The sequence below is a fragment of the Carassius gibelio genome, chromosome A25 (assembly GCF_023724105.1).
Source record: "Carassius gibelio isolate Cgi1373 ecotype wild population from Czech Republic chromosome A25, carGib1.2-hapl.c, whole genome shotgun sequence".
Classification (NCBI taxonomy): domain Eukaryota; kingdom Metazoa; phylum Chordata; class Actinopteri; order Cypriniformes; family Cyprinidae; genus Carassius; species Carassius gibelio.
This window is the reverse complement of record NC_068395.1, coordinates 20,254,906-20,275,205: the sequence shown is the minus strand read 5'-3', so window position 1 is coordinate 20,275,205 and position 20,300 is coordinate 20,254,906. Positions and strand designations below refer to the sequence as shown.

General features: G+C 38.0%; 5 protein-coding genes across 5 annotated transcripts in view; 3 read left to right on the top strand and 2 right to left on the bottom strand.

Annotated features, from left to right (window-relative positions):
• The first annotated feature begins 612 nt into the window (after positions 1 to 612).
• On the top strand, positions 613 to 2,593 carry LOC127947059 (progranulin-like). The gene is made up of 5 exons (XM_052543970.1): positions 613 to 717; positions 799 to 981; positions 1,078 to 1,215; positions 2,121 to 2,250; positions 2,400 to 2,593. The coding sequence occupies exons 2-5, from the start codon at positions 799 to 801 to the stop codon at positions 2,411 to 2,413; spliced, it is 465 nt and encodes a 154-aa protein (XP_052399930.1). The 5' UTR covers positions 613 to 717; the 3' UTR covers positions 2,414 to 2,593.
• A 4,171-nt stretch (positions 2,594 to 6,764) lies between these two features.
• On the top strand, positions 6,765 to 8,204 carry LOC127947060 (progranulin-like). Its single transcript, XM_052543971.1, has 5 exons — positions 6,765 to 6,886; positions 7,043 to 7,204; positions 7,270 to 7,407; positions 7,690 to 7,819; positions 7,935 to 8,204. Exons 2-5 carry the CDS (start codon positions 7,043 to 7,045, stop codon positions 7,946 to 7,948), a joined length of 444 nt encoding a protein of 147 aa, XP_052399931.1. The 5' UTR covers positions 6,765 to 6,886; the 3' UTR covers positions 7,949 to 8,204.
• A 419-nt stretch (positions 8,205 to 8,623) lies between these two features.
• LOC127947058 (calaxin-like) lies at positions 8,624 to 11,030 on the top strand. The gene is made up of 6 exons (XM_052543969.1): positions 8,624 to 8,728; positions 8,903 to 9,058; positions 10,313 to 10,417; positions 10,497 to 10,648; positions 10,723 to 10,827; positions 10,918 to 11,030. The coding sequence occupies exons 1-6, from the start codon at positions 8,653 to 8,655 to the stop codon at positions 10,966 to 10,968; spliced, it is 645 nt and encodes a 214-aa protein (XP_052399929.1). The 5' UTR covers positions 8,624 to 8,652; the 3' UTR covers positions 10,969 to 11,030.
• Positions 10,888 to 13,974, bottom strand: LOC127947057 (RNA-binding protein 48-like). The gene is made up of 5 exons (XM_052543967.1): positions 13,806 to 13,974; positions 13,458 to 13,648; positions 12,621 to 12,766; positions 11,961 to 12,523; positions 10,888 to 11,168 (listed from the first exon to the last, which is right to left on the bottom strand). Exons 1-5 carry the CDS (start codon positions 13,968 to 13,970, stop codon positions 11,097 to 11,099), a joined length of 1,137 nt encoding a protein of 378 aa, XP_052399927.1. The 5' UTR covers positions 13,971 to 13,974; the 3' UTR covers positions 10,888 to 11,096.
• A 2,811-nt stretch (positions 13,975 to 16,785) lies between these two features.
• Positions 16,786 to 20,300, bottom strand: part of LOC127946924 (zinc finger MYM-type protein 4-like) — a 10,084-nt gene continuing 6,569 nt past the window's right edge. Inside the window, exons 3-13 of the mRNA XM_052543738.1 lie at positions 19,819 to 20,037; positions 19,581 to 19,690; positions 19,239 to 19,398; positions 18,896 to 19,117; positions 18,705 to 18,805; positions 18,469 to 18,598; positions 18,100 to 18,251; positions 17,903 to 18,017; positions 17,586 to 17,825; positions 17,385 to 17,508; positions 16,786 to 17,313 (exon numbers count right to left, since the gene is read on the bottom strand). Of these exons, the coding sequence (XP_052399698.1) occupies positions 17,094 to 17,313; positions 17,385 to 17,508; positions 17,586 to 17,825; positions 17,903 to 18,017; positions 18,100 to 18,251; positions 18,469 to 18,598; positions 18,705 to 18,805; positions 18,896 to 19,117; positions 19,239 to 19,398; positions 19,581 to 19,690; positions 19,819 to 20,037 (1,793 nt within the window). The 3' untranslated portion in view covers positions 16,786 to 17,093. The remainder of the gene's footprint in view (positions 17,314 to 17,384; positions 17,509 to 17,585; positions 17,826 to 17,902; positions 18,018 to 18,099; positions 18,252 to 18,468; positions 18,599 to 18,704; positions 18,806 to 18,895; positions 19,118 to 19,238; positions 19,399 to 19,580; positions 19,691 to 19,818; positions 20,038 to 20,300) is intronic.

Below are 20,300 nucleotides of genomic sequence, written 5' to 3'. Positions count from 1 at the left end.
GCTACAATGACCTACATACTTATACATACCTACATACCTGTACTGTACGTGCAAACAGTCTTAAACACATTTTCCAACAGTAATTAAACAGGTGAATATTTTCAAGCTGCAAATAATAAACAGTGTACAATAAAAATTTATATGAGTTTTGATGCAACGGAATGTGCTTGGAACTTAAAAAACATGTTTTTCTTAAATCATTGTTTAAGAAAAACATGTTTTTTAAGTTACAAGCACATTCCGTAGCATGTGAGACATTTAAAAGTATCCCTCTCCAGTGTTAATTAATGCAAAGTACTAACCAAATAATGCATTTCGAGTAATGACAGGAAAATTCGGGAATAAACGCAGTAATAAAGTACATTTTTGAAATGTATCAAACAGTTATTTAATTAGAGTAATATATTTTGTAACTGATTAATTCATTAAATTACTCATAACAAATACATTTTAAATATAGGTCTTGGGTGTAAGGAAGTGATCTTCTCACTACCTCTATAAAGTTCTGCATTACTATCATTTGTGTTCTTTCATATCCTATTACATCATGATCATGCAAAGACTTCTGTACATGTTCACAAACTCATAAAGACTTCCTGTTTTTACAGTAGGTGGAGCCATGTGTATAAATATAAGAGGTACAGTAAGAACATCACAGGACCGGACAGCCAGCAGCAAACCAATCCACACAGAGAAGATATAGTCCCAGCCAGCAAGGTAAATGTTCTTATTCTCAAAATAATATATAATATATAATATAATAATAGTAATATATTGTTTTTAATTTCATGTTTTCAGATGGTTCCAGTGTTGATGTTACTCATGGCAGCTCTTGTAGCTGCAGATGAGCCGATGATGGCTCTCTCAGAGCCAGCAGAATCTGTTTCTGTGATTCACTGTGATTCTTCTACTATATGTCCTGATGGAACAACGTGCTGTCGGAGTCCTTATGGCGTGTGGTACTGCTGCCCATTCTCAATGGTCAGTGAGTCACAGTAAAAATCTGTAACTGTTTTATTACACTCTATTAAGTTAGGTTTCAAGTTTAACCTTTGCTCATTCTTCCCGCTCTTTAAGGGCCAGTGCTGTAGAGACGGAATTCATTGCTGTCGTCATGGTTATCACTGCGATTCGACATCGACCCATTGTTTAAGGGGGTGGTTGAGACTGCCATCTTCTCCCAAGCCTGCCACCAAAGCTATCCAGAAACCTCAGGTGAGTCAGCACTGTGTACTGCATGTGACGGCAAAGTAATGCAACCAGTAATTCAAAATATGCAACTAGTAATGCAACCTAAGCGACTTATCGTGAAAACAGTCATTTTCAATCCTGGTCCTGGGGACCTATTGCTTTGCACATTTTGTATATCTATCTTATCTGACACATTCAGTGCAGTTTATGGAGCTCTCATCTCATGAGTTTATGATCCAGATCAGGTGAGGTAAATAAGGGTGACACATAAAACCACTGCGTCACAATGAAGTATATGCATGACAGTCATGCGACTTTTAATCACCATTTCCGGCAGTAGGAATATAGTTAAATATTTTCAAACTGCAAATAATGAAGTGAAGTGAAGTGGCATACAGCCAAGTATTGTGACCCATACTCAGAATTCGTGCCCTGCATATAACCCATCCAAAGTGCACGCACACACACACACACACACACACAGCAGTGAACACAGAGCAGTGAACACACAGCAGGTGGGGTTCCGGTGCCTTACTCAAGGGCACCTCAGAAGTGGTATTGCCGGTCAAAGACTCAAAGCCACAACTTTAGGGTTAGGAATCAAAACCTCTAACCACTAGGCCACTACTTCCCCCAGTAATGAAATAATGAAAAGTATACAATAAAAAGGCATGTGATTTTTGAAGCAGTTGAAGAGATTGTGAGGGTTCAAAACACATTCTGTAGCACATTCTCAATAAAAAGTTACATTATATTATATTATATTATATAAACATATTTATTTGCACTGTAAAAATTTTAATGGTTATTTTCTAATTAGGTGAACTTCTGGTTACGTGTTTACTAATGTAATCCCTGCAATGAAATACCTATATATTATTATTATTATTTAATTAATAATAATATTTTTTTTTTTTTTTTTTTTGCAGTCCGTGTCCTTTGACCAGGCTCTCAATTGGGAGAGCCAGACTGAGCAGGTTCATTGTGATGGAAATGTCTACTGCCCAACTGAGCAGTTCTGCTGCAAGTCAGCAACCGGCCAGTGGGGATGCTGCAGCGGTAAAACTAACTTTATAAAAAACATGTCCGATAATGACAGTCAAATAAATGTTGATGAACATAGGTTGTAACATAACCTATAAAAATAATAAAAGCTCATGCAATGTGAGGTTTTGTGTTTGATCATGTTGTATTTCATTCTTTTCCAGAGATGGTGGTGTAAGTAAACATCACATGACCTGGGTGCAGCTTGTCGGTTGTCAAAGTGCAAGAGGCTTTCAAATGTCACTGCTGAGAAAAAGCAGTAATATACATTTAAACGAAAACAATGCAACATAAAACAAAATAAAAAATTACAGTCAAATTTCATTGTCATTTAATAAATAAATTGTTTTGAGAGTTATTTTTTATTATTATTTGTTTGAATTTTTTATGATCCATTCCATATGCTATGTGATATTTTGTTCTTGAATGAATCTTATGAACGATTCTTTTAAGGGAACACATTAAACATAACAATATATAAACAACACTAGAGCGGAATGAGCTCATGTGATCAAACACTTGATGTTTGTGATACATTTTTGGTTAACACACGCAACACTCTCACTGGTCGCCAACTGACATATCTACAAAAACAGTCACTGAATCAGTTTAAAACAAACCTAAAGGTGATTCAATATATTCAAGTCACTGGGATAAATAAAAAAATCCCCACTCTTTCCATCTCAGGGCAATAACCATTGACATAACGGGAGACTCACCCCCCTCAATAGTTAGATATAGTGAAATTGTCCGCCCATTAGTTAACATTTTTGATTCTGCTCTGTGTACTCCATTATGTGGTGCTTTGTTCTATCAGCATGAAAAAAATTTTTATTGTAAAATTTATACGGTGCATGGTGCATAAAATGCATCCATCCATAATAACAAAGTGCTCCACTCGGATACGGGGGGTTAATTAAGGCCTCCTGAAGCAAATCAATGCATTTTTGTAAAAAAAAAAAAAAAAAAAAAACATTTAAAACCTTAAAAAATAATCTCTTTACCTGAAATGATAAGCCATGCTGTTTCCCCATTCGTTTCCCCCTGATTCAGCTGTGTTCACAAAAAGTGAATGTATGTACTAATTGTGATGGATATTATAAAGCGACGATAGAAATTAGCAAAACCGAGAAAGCACTGTAGCGAGACACGAGAATCAGGGACGGGCCAATCGAGCATGGCCTGGACCTTGGTAGGATCCATACTGATCCCCTCTGCTGAGATAACGGAGCCTAGAAACGTTATAGACGAAGCATGAAAGGAGCACTTCTCGGCCTTAACAAAGAGTCGATTCTCAAGCAAACGTTGGAGAACGCGGCGAACGTGCTGCACGTGAATCTGGAGAGAGGGCAAAAAAATCAAAATGTCATCGAGATAGACAAAAACGAATAAATTGAGCATATCCCAAAGGACGTCATTGATCAGAGCTTGAAAGACAGCGGGGGCGTTAACCAATCCGAAGGGAAGGACTCTATACTCGAAGTGGCCGAGGGGCGTGTTAAAGGCGGTCTTCCACTCGTCCCCCTCCCGAATGCGTACGAGATGGTAAGCGTTACGTAGGTCGAGCTTGGTAAAGACTTTTGCCCCCTGCAGGATATCAAAGGCTGAGGACATCAGCGGCAGTGGGTAACGATTCTTTACAGTGATGTCGTTCAGCCCCCGATAATCTATGCATGGGCGCAAAGAGCCGTCTTTCTTCTTAACAAAAAAGAATCCAGCGCCGGCAGGCAACGAGGAAGGAACGATTGTGCCGGCGCTGAGGGACTCAGATAAATAATTCTCTAAAGCCTCCCGTTCGGGAGCGGAAAGAGAGTAGAGCCTACCCCGAGGGGGCGTGGTCCCCGGGCGGAGATCAATAGCGCAGTCATACGGGCGATGGGGCGGAAGAGACATGGCTCGAGAACGACTGAAAACCCACCGCAAATCGTGATACTCCTCCGGTACCCCAGTCAGATCTCCCGTCTCCTCCTGCAACACAGAAACAGAAGACACGGGGGGAACAGCCGAGGCTAAACACTTAACATGACATGACAACTTCCAGGACAAAACAGACCCCTTAGCCCAGTCAATGTGTGGATTGTGAAGTTCTAACCAAGGGTGCCCCAGTACTAAAGGAGTAAAAGGAGACTGAAAAATAAAAAAGGAAATTGTCTCTTTATGGTTGCCAGAGATGGTCAGAGTTAATGGGATAGTCTGTTTCTGTACCCTAGGTAGGGTGCTGCCATCAAGGGCAAATAAAAGGGTGGAGTCTCTTAGCGGTGTGAGCGGAATACCTTGTTGGAGCGCCCACTTCTCATCCACAAAGTTTCCCTCGGCCCCAGAATCGATCAAGGCTGCACAGGAGGCTGACGACCCCGCCCACTGGAGATGCGCTGGAAGTGTCGTGCAGGAAGTGGAAGGGATAGTCTTAGTGGTAGCGCTCGCCAGTAACCCTCCTCCTACTGGCGAGCGTTGGCTTTTACCGGACAGGAAGACACAAAGTGAGAGGCACTAGCACAGTACATACAGAGGCGGTTATGAATCCTCCTCTGACGCTCCTTAGATGAGATACGCAGGCCACCCAGCTGCATGGGTTCAGGTTCAGAGTGGGAGGGGCTGACACGAGGCGGCGAGAAAAGACTCTCCTCCAGGCGATGAGCACGTCGGCGTTGATCAAACCGTCTCTCCACACGGATGACCAGGTCGATAAGGTCGTCGAGCCGGGCAGGGAGCTCACGGACGAGGACCTCGTCCCGCACCTCTGGAGACAAGCCCTCCAGGAAGCGAGCGGTCAGAGCGGGTTGGTTCCACCCGCAGGTGGTAGCGAGGGTCCGGAACTCATTGGAGAAATCCGGCACGGATCGTCTCCCCTGCCGAAGTGTGGAAAGCCGACAGGAAGCCTCCTCTCCATAGGCGGAGCGGTCGAAGACCCGGATCATCTCCTCCTTAAAACGCTCAAAGCTTGAGATGCACTCCGCCTCAGTCTCCCAGTTGGCCGTTCCCCACTCGCGAGCCCGCCCGTGGAGGAGTGAAAGAACGAAAGCAACCTTGGCCTTCTCCTTAGCATATGTGACGGGCTGGAGCGAGAAGACCACCTCGCACTGAGTAAGGAAAGCGCGGCACTGTGTTGGCTCACCCGAATAGGCCGGAGGATTATTTATCCGAGGCTCCGTCTGAACAGGAGGACAATGAGAGGCGGACGGCTGGAGACGGAGGTTGTGAACCTGGCTGGACAGCTCGGACATCTGGGTGGCCAAAGAACCGACGGCGTGTCGGGTAGCGGAGATGTCCTCCTCATGCTTCCCGAGGAGGACGCCCTGGTGCTCAACGGCGGTCTGGAACGGGCTGCCACTCGCTGAGTCCATCATACTGGTCAGATTGTTCTGTGATGGATATTGCATGTGGCCAGCAAAATCCTGCTGGAAAATTAAATCAGCATCTTCAAAAAGCTGGTCAGCAGAAGGAAGTATGAAGTGCTCCAAAATGTATTTGTAAACGGGTGCAGTGACTTTGGTTTTCAAAAAACACAATGGACCAACACCAGCAGATGACATTGCACCCCAAATCATCAAAGACTGTGGAAACTTAACACTGGACTTCAAGCAACTTGACCCCAGCCTCAGTCCATTTCTTGTGAAGTTCACTCAAATTCTTGAATCAATTTTTCTTAACAATCCTCATAAGGCTGCGGTTCTCTCGGTTGGTTGTGCATCTTTTTCTTCCACACTTTTTTCCTTTCACTCAACTTTCTGTTAACATGCTTGGATACAGCACTCTGTGAACAGCCAGCTTCTTTGGCAATGAATGTCTGTTGCTTACCCTCCTTGTGAAGGGTGTCAATGACTGTCTTCTGGACAACTGTCAGATCAGTAGTCTTCCCCATGATTGTGTAGTCTAGTGAACTAAACCGAGAGACCATTTTGAAGGCTCAGGAAACCTTTGCAGGTGTTTTGAGTTGATTAGCTGATTGGCTAATCTTATGGGGTGAGTTTCCATAAACATCAAAGTTTGTTGTTTTGTGTTCATTCTAAGAACACACATTATCTCATGTTTAGTCCATGTTTGGACCTTTCAATATCTACCTATTGTTATTAGCTAGCTCATCGGTTATCACAGAATCCTGTTAAAAAGTCCTAATGCTACACAATGAAATCAGTTCACCAAGTTTTATGTAGAAAAACAGCAAATAACTAATAAAATTAGCATCAATATGTACTTTTTGTTTACATAAACATTAAAATAATAACATTAAAAATGATGGCCACATTTGAAAGATTAAAGATTTTTTATAAAAAGATAAAACTCACATATTTCAGCCTCTAAATCATTTTTATAAAAGTCAAAAAAGATAAATTACTGACATTTATCTATGTAAAACTTAATTGATTAGGCCTAATTACAAATATATTTTTAAATACTTATGTTTGGGTGTGAGGAAGTCATCTTACTAACTACGTCAGGATCACCTCTTATTCCCATTCTTTCATATTTTAATAAATCATGTTGACTTTCACATGTTCAGAAACTTGTGATGTGGTGTCTAAATCTCATGATTAAAATTTGACAAGACAGATTTCCTTTTTTTACAGTGGGAGGAGCGATATGTATAAATATAAGAGGGACAGTATGAACATCACAGCACAGCCAGCAGCAAAACAATCCAACAAGCAAGGTAAATGATTTGATTTATCACTGTCAATGAAACTATTATTGACTTTGTCACATTGTCGATAATATCAAATGTTATAGCAGATGTTAAAAGTTCCTAAAAAAATTTCAATAATTAAAAAAGTAGTATTTATATTATTTGTTAATTTCATGTTTTCAGATGGTTCCAGTGCTGATGTTACTTGTGGTGGCTCTTGTAGCTGCAGAATCTGATAGTGCCTCTGTTTCTGTGGTTCACTGTGATACCGCTACTTATTGTCCTGATGGAACAACGTGTTGTCTGAATCCTTCTGGGTCCTGGGGCTGCTGTCCATACCCAAGGGTAAGTGAATCACAGTAAAATCTTTTCTAGTTATACATTAGACTTCATTCTCCCCTCTCCTGCAGGGCCAGTGCTGCAGAGATGGACTCCACTGCTGTCCTAATGGTTATTTGTGTGATTCGACATCCACCCATTGTCAGGCCGGGTGGCTAAGATTGCCATCTTCTTCCAGACTGGCTTTAAATGCTATCCAAGAGACTCAGGTGCGTCAAAACTCTGTCTACAGGTATTTATTACTTGATGTGACCTTGCAGACTAATCAGCGACTGATTTGAAGAAAGCCAATTAGAAATTCTGTGTGACTTGAGATGGGGCAGGTGACACTTTATCTTGATATATGCCACCAAAATAGAGTGAGAGCAATGAGAAGCACTATTCTCTCACTATGAGTGCCTCCCACTACGAGTGGCAAATCTCACTGAAATCTCAGTTATATTATATTATATTCTGTAATACAAACGTTTATTTCTTCATCTCCTTTGTAGTCTTTGTCCTTTGACCGGGCTCTCAATCAGAAGAGTGAGGCTGAGCAGGTTCATTGTGATGGAAATGTCTACTGCCCAACTGAGCAGTTCTGCTGCAAGACATCAGCTGGCCAGTGGGGATGCTGCAGCGGTAAAACTAACTTTCTGTTGATGTGTTAATCATGCCTAATCACGAAGCTTTAGTTAATAATAGATTTAAGATAACATATAACAAAACTCATGCCATGTATTTCTGTCTTTTATAGGTTTGGTGTTGTAAACAAACAACAACCATGACCTGAATGAACCTCTCATCAAAAACTGCCAAAGTGCAAGCTTGAGGCTTTCAAATGTCAGGAATAATCCCACATCCAAGTTGAATTAATAAGAAATAAAAATTGGAAGAATTATAGTTGAATTATAGTAAATTGCACATTTATTCAATACTTTGTTTTTGAGAATGTCTTACTATGTTTAATCCTCCATCGTATTGTTTATGAATCAATCGATCTTTATAAATGAATCTTTTAAAATAACTTGTTATCTTTCTTGTTTTACTGTGTGTTTGAGGACAATGCTTAAACATTCATTATTTTGATTTAATGACTCTTTCAATGCTGGTTGGAATTTATTGGCATAATAATCTGCAGTAAATAAATAAATAAACAAACAAATACAAAATATCATTGAACAAATATAAATGTGATTCAAAAGATTCGAGTCACTGGGATGAATCAAAACCCACAGTTACAACCCATGCACAGCAAAAAGTACTGTAGACTAGATACTCAGGGGACAGCTTCCTCAGTAAGACCCACAATAACCAGATATGGTTAAAAGTGTTGTCAGGACAAAATAAAACGACCGTTTACTGACAAATAAAATGGATGACGCAATTACTTTTTCTTTCTGACAAGACACAAGATTGCTCCGCCTCCATGATTCGTTTCTATAGCAACAACTAACAAAATACTCGTGTAAAAAATGCTGAAAATGTCGGCGATGAACAGAAAATTAATTCAAAACCTCGCCGAGACGTTATGCAAGCAAGTCAAACATTGTAGGTATCTATAATTATTTTTTTCTATGTCAATTGATATTATTTATAATATTATTCTTGTAAAACGTTTGCTATCAGCCTAGTTCATCACCATGGCATGTAATAGAAAAGTAAGAAGAAAATGCCTTGTTACTGTCTGTTTAGTCATTTGACAACATTGTGCTCGTGCCGTAGTTGATAAGAGAGAGACGGAGTGTCTAATACGGCTGTTCAGCGGTCTGCTGGGAGAGCAGGCAGAGAGAAGAGCGGCTCATGGACTGGACCGAGTCAGGTTTAGACACATACTGCACAACACATTCGGCATGACCGACGACATGATGATGGACAACGGTACGTCTCCAATTTGGATGAGGACGAGAATAATAATAATGCCAGATCATTGACAGAGAAAGTTGCTAAAGGAAGGTCGATTTATTGCTAAAAGTTGATAAACTGATGAGTTGCGCGATGACCCCATTGCGTAATCACGACGCAAAATTGTCACAACATCAAATATCAGCAAAACATATATTTAATGTTAGTTTAGATTTGTCTGTAAAATAAAATACATTATATATATATATATATATATATATATATATATATATATATATATATATATATAAATAAATATATATATATATATATATATATATATATATATATATATATAAAACACACATTTTGGAATGATTAAAAAATGAATAGCTAGTAAACTTGTAATACTACACTTTCTCAACGATTATGAAAAGTCTGTAAAAAAAATAGTGCACAATCTACTGGTAATATGAAATAGTTTTCTCTCTCTCTTTTTTTTTTTTACCTGTATTTTAAATTAAGCCTAATTTAATCAAATTTTCGGGTTACAATGGATCATGGATAATTGGCAACACTAAGCAGGCTATGCAACACCGACGACGCTATACCAAAGTGGACAGTAGTATATAGTTATAAATTGTATAATATTAATATATAATAGTTCATATTAATTGTATAAACCTTTACAGTTAATCCAGAACCCTTGCAGCAAGATACATTTTTTGCGGACTTTTAAATTAAATGTTCCCTCCTGGTGGATGACCTGCCCAACTTTTATTTGACCCTCTAACTTTAGCACTCACTATTCTAATTCTATTCCTAAAAAACATAACGACCTTTCTAATCTTTTTGTATTCTATTTTCTTTTCATTTATTATTCAATTAGTAAAAAAGAACTCTAACATTAGCTTGCTCTATTCTTTTTCTATTGTTTTCTTTCTTTTTATTTATTATATTATTTAAAAGCCTTTTCTACATGTACCGCGTTTAAGCTAACTGAAACTTGTTATAGCACTTATATATCATTGCTCTTTTGTTGATTTTGATCGCTTCCATTGTCCTCATTTGTAAGTCGCTTTGGATAAAAGCATCTGCTAAATGACTAAATTAAAATATAAATATATTTAAGTGTTTAAATACATAAACACAAGCAAATACACATACTTATAATCTTAAGTACAAATATATCTTAAGTTTGAAGTTATAAGGAAATTGGTAAATGACAATAATATTTGCAATGTTTCTTAATGATGAAATAATAATACAAGCTGATTGTATTTTTAACAGTATTTCGGGCCTTTGATAAGGACAATGATACCTACATAAGTGTCAGAGAATGGGTGGAAGGATTTTCTGTCTTTTTGCGAGGCACACTGGATGAGAAAATCAAATGTAAGTTCTTCAAGACTTCACTTTAAAGTGGCGATAATGAAATATCATGTACACAATGTTTCTTTTATATTTGTATTAGTCTGTTTTGACGTATACAACCTGCACGGGGACGGATACATCTCACGGGAGGAGATGTTACAAATGCTGAAAGACAGCCTCATCAGACAACCCACTGAAGAGGACCCTGATGAGGGGATCAAGGACATTGTGGAGATTGCGCTGAAGAAAATGGTACTACTATGTGTCCTAAAGCTTACATGTAACATCTTACCATTGTTCACCAAATACATAAATCTTATTTTCAGGATTATGACCATGATGGGAAAGTGTCTTATTCTGATTTTGAGAAGACAGTCAAAGATGAAAACCTTTTACTTGAAGCTTTTGGCAACTGCCTCCCAGATGCAAAGGTAGAAATCACAAGCAACTATTGGTGCATGAAACGTGTTTTGTCATTTTGAAGGACAGGCTCTTAAAATCTTCTTTTATTTGTTTGGCAGAGCATACTGGCTTTTGAGCAACATGCATTCCAGGAACAACATGGACACTGAACAGAACCACTTAGCTTTTTATGGAAAAAAAATAAAGTAATAAGAGAAAAGATATTTACACAATATTTGTTTCTGAAACTGAAATAAACATCTAAAATATTGCTCAATCGGAGACCATGATTGTCTTATTAAATTCTTCTGCGTGGCTTTGCTGTAGGGGTCTTCACTTGTACAGGTTTGATCTCTGGAACAGATGTAACCTAAGAAAAGAAAATAAATATTGTAACAACAACGCAAATACCATCATGAGAAATTACATAATGTGCATAACATTTCATTTTAGTATCGAGATAGTATAGCTTTTATTACTATTTTGAATCAGTTTTTATTTTTATGTTTCCAATGTAGTTTTATTCAAAATTCTAGAAATTTTGTAATGTTATTGTCATTTTTATTGTCAGTGTTTTTATATATATATATTTATGTGTGTGTATATATATATATATATATATATATATATATATATATATATATATATAAAGAGTTCAGATGCAAAAGCCTCCAAGTGCCATCTGAAATTTTCATCTAAAAATTAGGATTTTTATTAAGCTCCTATGCATAATTTGAGTCATTGTACTTAAATGGCAATGTGCAGGTCCTCTTGCTATAAAAGTGAAATAACTGAACATAAATATAGAAAACTGATAAAAATCCTAATTTTAGATAAAAAATTTAAGATGTCTCTTAGAGGCTTTTGCATCTGAACCATCCAACCCACCTACCCACACACACACACACACACACACACTTACTTTTATATTTAAGTTTTAGTTTGACGAAAATAATTAGAAAATTAGTACAATAAATAACTAATTAAGCTAAAATAAGTTCTCATTATTAAATGTTTTATTTAATATTAAGTTAATATTTATTTAATTTCAAGTAACTGATTTTTTTTGCTTTTCATTTTAGCTTCAGTTTTTGTTTACTAGAATTCTAGGTACACAATGTAATTACATAATATTTACAGCAGGGATGAGAGACAAACTAACCTTACTCATTGTTTGACGGATCAAACTGGCGGTTACATTTAATGAATGATCCTCCATGTCTACTTTGGGCAGCTCTGGTAATTTAGGACCAATCAGAGTCTCCGTTTCAGCTGCTTCATTCAAAAAGAACGCTTGTCCCTCCAACTTTCTTTTTCTACTTTCTAAATGTGTTGTCCTTGGCATAAATCTGATAGATGGAGAGAGATCCTTCTGCCTTTTAATCAAATCTCTCTCTTTTTTACAAGATGCAGAAGATGCACACTGCTTGGTTTCTTTTTCTGTGACAGGAGGGATGGCATTATGTAGAGAGCCCATCTTATCCTCTGTAGGTAATGTTGTATCAGTGGTCCACTGCATCTGTAACGGCTGTTCAAAACCGTGAAGTCTATAAGAAACATCGTCCTCTGGTGCTAATGGCAGCAAAGAAAAGCCCGTGTCATCAGAGTTGACATTCTCCATTCTGGCCTTTTCAGAGCCTTTCTGGATCTCAGGTGCTGCAGATGTTTGCGTGTTGGTGCATGAGGACTCTGTGTTTTCTTCTAATTGCAGATTGTGTTGTTTTGCTAAAAAAAAAAAAAAAAAAAAAAAAAAAATTACACATAGGTTACATAGATTTTCAACAGATACAATACCTGTATTATACAATACCAAATACAACACCTGTATGTTGGCTTGCTCTGTTAACATATCTTCTCCTGTCCTGTAACTTTTGCCTCGTCTCTTCCACAGTTTCATATTCGGGGGCATAGCAGACGTGCAGCTGACCCCCAAAGAAGCTCTTTTCATCAGTGTGCCGTTTAGCTATCCTTAAAATTTCCACATTGTAACATATGCATGTCATTTCATGAGAAAAGAGCTTTGAGCATATAGGTATAAAAAAAAAAACTATTTTAGACATTAAAAAGTTCAATAAATCATCACATTTTTATATACTTTTTAGATATAAGTTAATCATATTTAGATACATTTTACCATTATATTCTATAGAATATTCAGATTGAATAAAATATTAAATTACACATAAAAATGATGAAAGCATGACATTGTATATTATGAATATTGTTGGCTCCTTGACAAATTGTTCTGGAATAGCTATTAGAAGTTGTTTTGAATACAAAGTCTGCTAAAAGTGCACATGTAAAAATTTAGAAAGGACACTTAACATTTGTAATATTACAAACTATTGTATTTCTTCTTTCTGTTAATCTAAAGACTTCCACAAAAATATTAAGCAGAACAAGTGCTTACAGCATATTAATAAAGAAACGTAACATCAAATCAACCTCTTGTATATTATAAAATAAAGACTGTAGTAATGGCTGCTGGAAATTCAGCTGTCATCACAGGAATAAAGTACATTTTAAAATATATTAAAACAGAAAATAGTTTTATAGTATAATAATGTCAAAAACATTTTTTTGATGAGCATAAGAGACAAATGTTACAAAATATCTAGTGTGGCACGTTCACTTTAAACATGTTTTAGTCTGTCTTTACCTTGCACTCGTCAGTTTCTTGAACTGAAATAAGTAGACCTCGGTGAACTGCTCTGCTGGGTATTCATCCAGAGCTCTGTACTCCTCGATCACTCCATACAGAGCGAACAGCTGCACCAGCTCGGTCATCACTCCAATAGCGGGCACTCCTTGAACTAACAGAAACCGAGACTCCAAGTTGATGGTATACACCTGAAATCAGTGATACAGTCAAAAATAACATTCGCACTGGCTGTGGCTCAAAATCTGTTTAGGTGCCTAACACCATCTTTGTGCATTAGGTGCTACGAGAAGCTAAAATACGGTGCTCACATTAACTAAAAAAAAACTATTTATAAAATAAACCCACCTTAACAGCTTTGAGGCGCCTTCCCTCTCTGTATTTTGGGCGTGTTTGGGCAACAGTTCGTTGCTCGTGGTGTTTATACAGTTGTTGTGTGTCCCACACAGAAGGATTAGCGACCGACCTGTCCATTTTATGTAGTGAAGTCAGCGACCAAAGCAAACGACTCATCACGTTTCAAAATAAAAGTCTCGGTTTTTAAACGAATATTTAATCTATGCTTTCATAGTGATTTGCAATTGCATAGTTAATTTGACATTCATTCCTTATTAAACATTTAATTGTATGCACCAATTAAATTAGCATTTAATATAGGTCATTACAATTTTAAATGTAATTTAAAATGTATTCACTCGCGTGTACTTTATAGAGTAATTTTTAACCCTCTGGTATTGGTCATTGTTCAAGTCACACTTGTGTTGTTTGCGCTCATTGGAAATGTTTGGGAAATACAAAGAGCAATTCTCAAATGAACAATACCCAAATCTTGCTCCCAGTGAATTTCTGACCATTATCGCCCCCTCCCGTTATTTTTTGTGCCCAGTGCTCCAGCAAATATTCTAATATTGCATATAATTTTCGGGCATCAGGGAGCCGCTATCAATTTGCAGAGTATTTAAAACTCGTTATAATGAGCGCTCGTTGTTCACTTTCACTTTGCATTTTACAATCATGCATGCTGTGTAAAGCTAGATCAGATATTTGTCAATGAGCTCAAGATCTGTTGAGCAGCAAATCCTCCAGCATGAGCTGTCAGCCATGGGTTTGAAATCTTGCATAGATTACATTTGACTGAAATGCTTGTATTGAAAATTTTGCATTCTACCCAGGGCCATCGCTAGTAGAAAGGTTGTGATGAATGTGATTATAGTGGCGCATGACTGTGTCGGTGTCCTTAATGTCAATCCAAGAACATTAAAGAAAGAAAATAACTCGCTGCTCTTGACTGAATACATTTTTAGGTTTAACAAGAACTACCATAATCTATATTTAATTTACACAGTGAAGACTATGCAATACTATTTTACATTTGATTATTCCGTTTTGATCGATATGCATTGACAGTGACTGTAAATTATGTATTTTAGGTAAGGAAATTACATTTTGAGTTTTATATATTTTAGGATTGTATTACTTTGGGTGCTTGTTTATTACTTTAGCCACCAACTACACCTCAGCCCCACTGTCCTCTTATGTAATGTTCTGAAGTATTACATTTATACTGTTAATAAGGAATTTGTCAAAGACCACATGAAGTTACTCTTTTCATTAACTTCTCATAAATTGCCAGCAAGCATTGATACATTGATACAAGTATTAAGACGCATCCTTTCCAAATCAAAAACTGAGAAAAATTACCTTTTCTCCACAAATGAACTGATAGTTGAGATGCCTGTATCTCAGATGGCGGTCATCTGGTGATTATAAACAGCAGAGACAAACAGGTTTGTCCATGTTTTTACAAATAACGACTGTCAGAAATGAATATGAAATATTTCTGTATAAATAAGTCTACACTTTGTCTTGTAGGGAGTTCCTGATAGGAATCATACAAAACGAAGAGTCATTCTGGATTGGCCTCACAGATGAGGAGATCGAGGATAATGGCTATGGGTAGACAACACATATCTTTGTAAATATAAAAGGTATTGGTTCATTTACAGTTCGTTCAATTCTAAACCCTTAATATTATACCCTTTTGACAGTTTTGAAACAGGGGCGAGTACCCCAGTGGAGAGGACTGTGCTCAAATATATAAAAACTCCATCCAAGACCTTAAGGGCTGGTTTGATGTGGTCTGCAATAAAGCATTTAGAAGAATATGTGAGACCAGATCCTCCAGACAAACATAGTGACAATGTTAAGTAATGGGTGTCGTCAGAAGAAGATTATTTGGAAACAGAAATGCGGCTCATGACAAGGGAACATCAGTCCTGTATATTTACTTTATTGCCTAGCATCAGTGTCTCAAAAGTTGATAAGCCCGCATAAGCCCCATTGCTTTTGTTTTAACATCTCTTCCCTCTGGCTGGGGGTCTGTGGAACCTCAAAGAACTTTGGTAGTAAGATGTGATTGGACAGTTGCTGTATCCTAATCTATCTCGCTCCTGCTAATAAGCTAGAGGCCTCGAGTTCAGCAAATTAACTTAATTGAATCTGCTCTACATTGGCCATAAATAATCTGATCCGGTTGCAAAATAAAAGAAACCTTCAGGTCTTCGCTTGGGCTGATAAGCGCTAGTGTATTTTTCATATTTAGCCATGTATTAGGCTTTTTACGTACTATGCGAGTGCCTGCTTGTGGAATCTTTTTTATTTTAATTTTTGTTTCTGCATTTTGCAACAGGATCCACTTATCATTTTTGACATTTTGTTCCCCCTCTGGAACACCCACAGTTTTGCCTGAAGATTTTGCCGGTCAAGATTTTTTCATTGATTATGATCCAAAAAAAGAGATTTCATTGCTTTTATTCAATTTATATTTGTCCACTCTTCACCAAAGTGGTCTGAAAAAGATCCTGTGGCTAAACCATGCAAAAGTTATTCTATTTAAAATACAGCAAACCACTTCTTTTCAATCAGATGTCTGTCAAAAGCATGAAAATATCTGTAATGCTTCAAACCATTTTTCTCTTAACTAAAAAAAGTAAAGCAACTTTTAAAATTATGTAGTGTTTTTGTAAAAATAAATAGAGTTTTTGTAATTATTTGTGACACACACTAGCAATTTTGAGTGAAAACTGTTTCAAAGTAAATCCTACACCAATTGTTTTCAGTGTGGATACATTTGCTGCAGAATAAAATCTATTTTGCCTGCCATGTAGAAAATGTACGTTGTGTAAATTATTTATGATATTCTCCACCAGGGTGACATGACAAACAAAAAAAAGAGTGTGGGCTTAGGCATCAAGTGTTTCTGTGTAAGGAAAAAGGTTATTTTTGTACCTCTTTTCAGATAATAAAGATAAAAGATGTGCAGAATCAGTTTCAATCAGTCTTCATTTATCCATAAAAAAAGGCATCAGGAGTCAGTTTCAGGAACACTGCATCTATTTAAACCAACATGGCTTGCAATGAAAAACAATTTCAAAATTTGGTTTTGGAATGATGCTTTCAATGTCTTTAGTGTTTAAATATAAAGGTGGCGACTTACAATAATCCCACTGTAGCTGTGTACGTCCTTATAACTAAAAGAAGATTGAATAAGGAAACGAAATGATCAACCACTTGCTTTCCAACATTCAGAACAGTCAAAATCCGGTTCAGGATTCAGGTTTTCTCAGTGCTGTGGTACTAAATCAGTGTGAAGTCCGAATCACTTTCTGAATCAGTCTCGTTGGGTGATGTTTCTCTCTCTAGGTGCAGCTCTCTGACAGTAAGGATACGTGTGAGCATGCTGTCCAGAACCTCGTCACTCAATGAGGTGATTGAGAACCACGTGGGACTGCTGGGTACACAGGAGCGCTCGGGGCTCAGATAAAACTGGGTTGTGTCTTGTCTTATTCCGGGCGAGCTGGAAGAAACAACATTGTATGACAAGCAAATACATCATGACTTGTTTTTTAACACAAAATGCCAACGTACCATTTTGAGAGATAGAACTCGTAAAGCCTGACAGGACAACGAAGAGGATTGTCTGAATTCTGCCGTATTTTTAGCACCCTTTGCCGTTCACCTTCCTTCTTCTTCTTCTTTACAGGGACACCATCTGAAATGAACAAAATGATTAAGTAGAAACAGAATTACCAAAAAAAGCACTATTAAATAGTACGACAGACCACTGACCCGTGCTTCCATCCTCTTTGGGGGGATAGAAACGCAGGAAGGACACTTTGTTGTTAGCTTGTCCTCGAGTGTAGCGTTTGATGTGGCCAAAAGAGAGGCGGCGGTGCTGCTCCACAGTCTTGTAGTTGAAGTACTTAGTGAAGAAGTAAAGCAGCGTGTTGAGCAGCACACCGGGTGAAAACGCCCCCAGCTGCTTACAGTCCCACAGATGATACTCCTCCACACGAGAATGAACATAACCTGAACATACACAGAGATGTATTAATAGAGCAGCACCAAAACAAACTAGTCACACATTTGTGATTTAAATTACACACCGCTGGGTAAAATAGTTGGCTTCCACCCTCGGAGTATGTTGCTCATTTCATGGCAGAATTTGGCATAGAAGACATCAGCAAAGATGTTCTCCATCCGATTGTTGTCAAACAGGTACTGCAAACATGAACGACAAAAGCTTAAATCTAATCAATTATATATAACATGACTGATTATGTTTTTTTTTCTCATGATTTACCTGCTGGATTCCCAAACAGAGATAAAAGATGCTGTCAGGGCTGTATTTCTCTCCGTTGGGTCGACGAACTTCAGAAATGAACTTGCAGAGGCCATAGCTTAGTTCAGCAGTGCAGCACTTCAACAAATCCTCCTTTAGTGTCATACTGCGTGCTACGGATAAAGATAGTGTTTAGTGCCATAACATCTCTCAACAAGTCTCCCATATGTAAAAATGACTAATTAATCCCAATTTTCATTTGGATTAATTAGTGTGTTCTTTAGTTGATTTATTTAATTATTCCCAAGTTAATTTGGTCCAGTATTGCTTCTGAATAAAATATGAATAAACTTATTTTGGGGATGAAATGCTGTATAAAAACAGGCTTACAGCCAAATTTGAGAGTCTCCATGTCGGGTTGGGCGCTCCTCCAGCGCACCCACTTCTTCCAGGCTTTGACTCCGTACTCGTGTTGCAGTTTGGAGAGGCTGTTTGGAGGTGCTGATGCACACTTACTGCCCTACATTCCAACAAAACACATAATAATCTGAAACTCTCTTTTCCATAATGTGATATGTTGGAGTTTGGTTGGTGGTCAGGAATAATTCTGCTTTAGTTTTTCTTACCTGTTTCTTCTCAGGGAAGCCATCGTGTCCTCTCTTGCGTGATCTCTGTTTTCCAGAATTGATCTCCTTTTGCATTTGCTTTCTAAAATTTTCAATGCTCTCTGAAATGCGAAAGTATAAAGATGCATTTAAGATGATTAAAAAAAAACTTGTTTGGTGTGTTTTGACCTAATCACAGGAGAAGCGCTCACCGATTGGGAAATCGGCCTCCAGGTCCATCTGTGGCTCTTCTGCGGCGGTGGAGACGGGGGTCAGTGTGGCAGGTCCGGGTGGAGGAGGCCTCTCAGGTTCAGGGGTTTGATCCCATGTCTGGGCAAAAGACACAGAGTCCTCCTCCCAACTCAGATTGCTTGATAGATCTTCCAAATCAAGATCCTCCATTATGTTACCAGTCTGATCTGAGCAACAAAACAGTCGTCTTCAAAGGTATGTATGTGACCAAAACAATTAAAATTATGCATTCGCGGATATATTATACAGCCTAAACACCAAAACCATCAATAATGTTTTCAATCGTTTACCACTAGAGATGATGTGTTTTCTCCTTCTCTGCATCCTCAGCCACCATCTCTGCCATCATGATGAGGTCGGCCTCCAGTGGGTCATCAGGGATCTTCTCTTTGATTTCCTGAATGGTCTTCACAATGTGCTCGGCATTGTCCAGAGTTGTAGGGAAGAACAAGGGCACCGGAACCTGCATTGAATCCATATTTATCTAATAGACAACAAAACTACATTACCCAGAGTGGCAACTGTCTACATATCTACATATTTAAAGGAATATTCAAGGACTAATATACTTCTGTGATATGTTGTTAATACAGAAAATATTTCTGACTCAGAAGCTGAGGATGAGGAAGGGTAGAGTAGATGTACCGGAAGTGGAAGCCCCAAAGACTGTGGAATGTATTGAGTGTAGAGATGCATGGGAACTGGCACATACACTGGCACTGGCACTGGCAGCACTATCACTTTAGGAGTTCCATCTGCAGGATAAAAAGTGTCAGCATATGCTCTGGAAGTTGTTTATTAAAGAGAAAAACAAATGGGCAAGAATATCCAGAATAAGCATGCTAAAAGTGATTGTCATTGTCGCGCTGGAACTGATTAGTACCTATTTGTGCTTCAGCATCACAGGTGTGAGGTTTACAGGACGTGGCTTTGTTTTTGCTGATGGATTTATGTGGCAAGTCCTTGTCTTTCTGGGTTTGGGATGAAGAGACAGCAGCTTTCACAGCACACTTCTGTAAGCAGTGCAAAAAAAAAGAGATTTGTGTACAGCAAACCAGACTGATCCAAACAAGCACTACTAAGGCTAAAAATAAATGGACAACTTAGACAATCTGAATGCCAATTTTGCTCTCAATAAGTAAAGTCAGTTTTTAGACTATGAGTATAATTGCAGGTCTTTCCTGAACTCACATTTCCTGTGACTTTTACAGGAACAGAGCCTGAGGAAACAAAGGGTTATATATGAATGACTTAAGCATACAACGCCTCTCAGACTTTAATCATATGCATTAAGTAAAAGCGCTCCATCCGGGCTGACATGAGTGTTTAGATAGTAAATGCATCTGAGGTTAATCACCTTTTGGA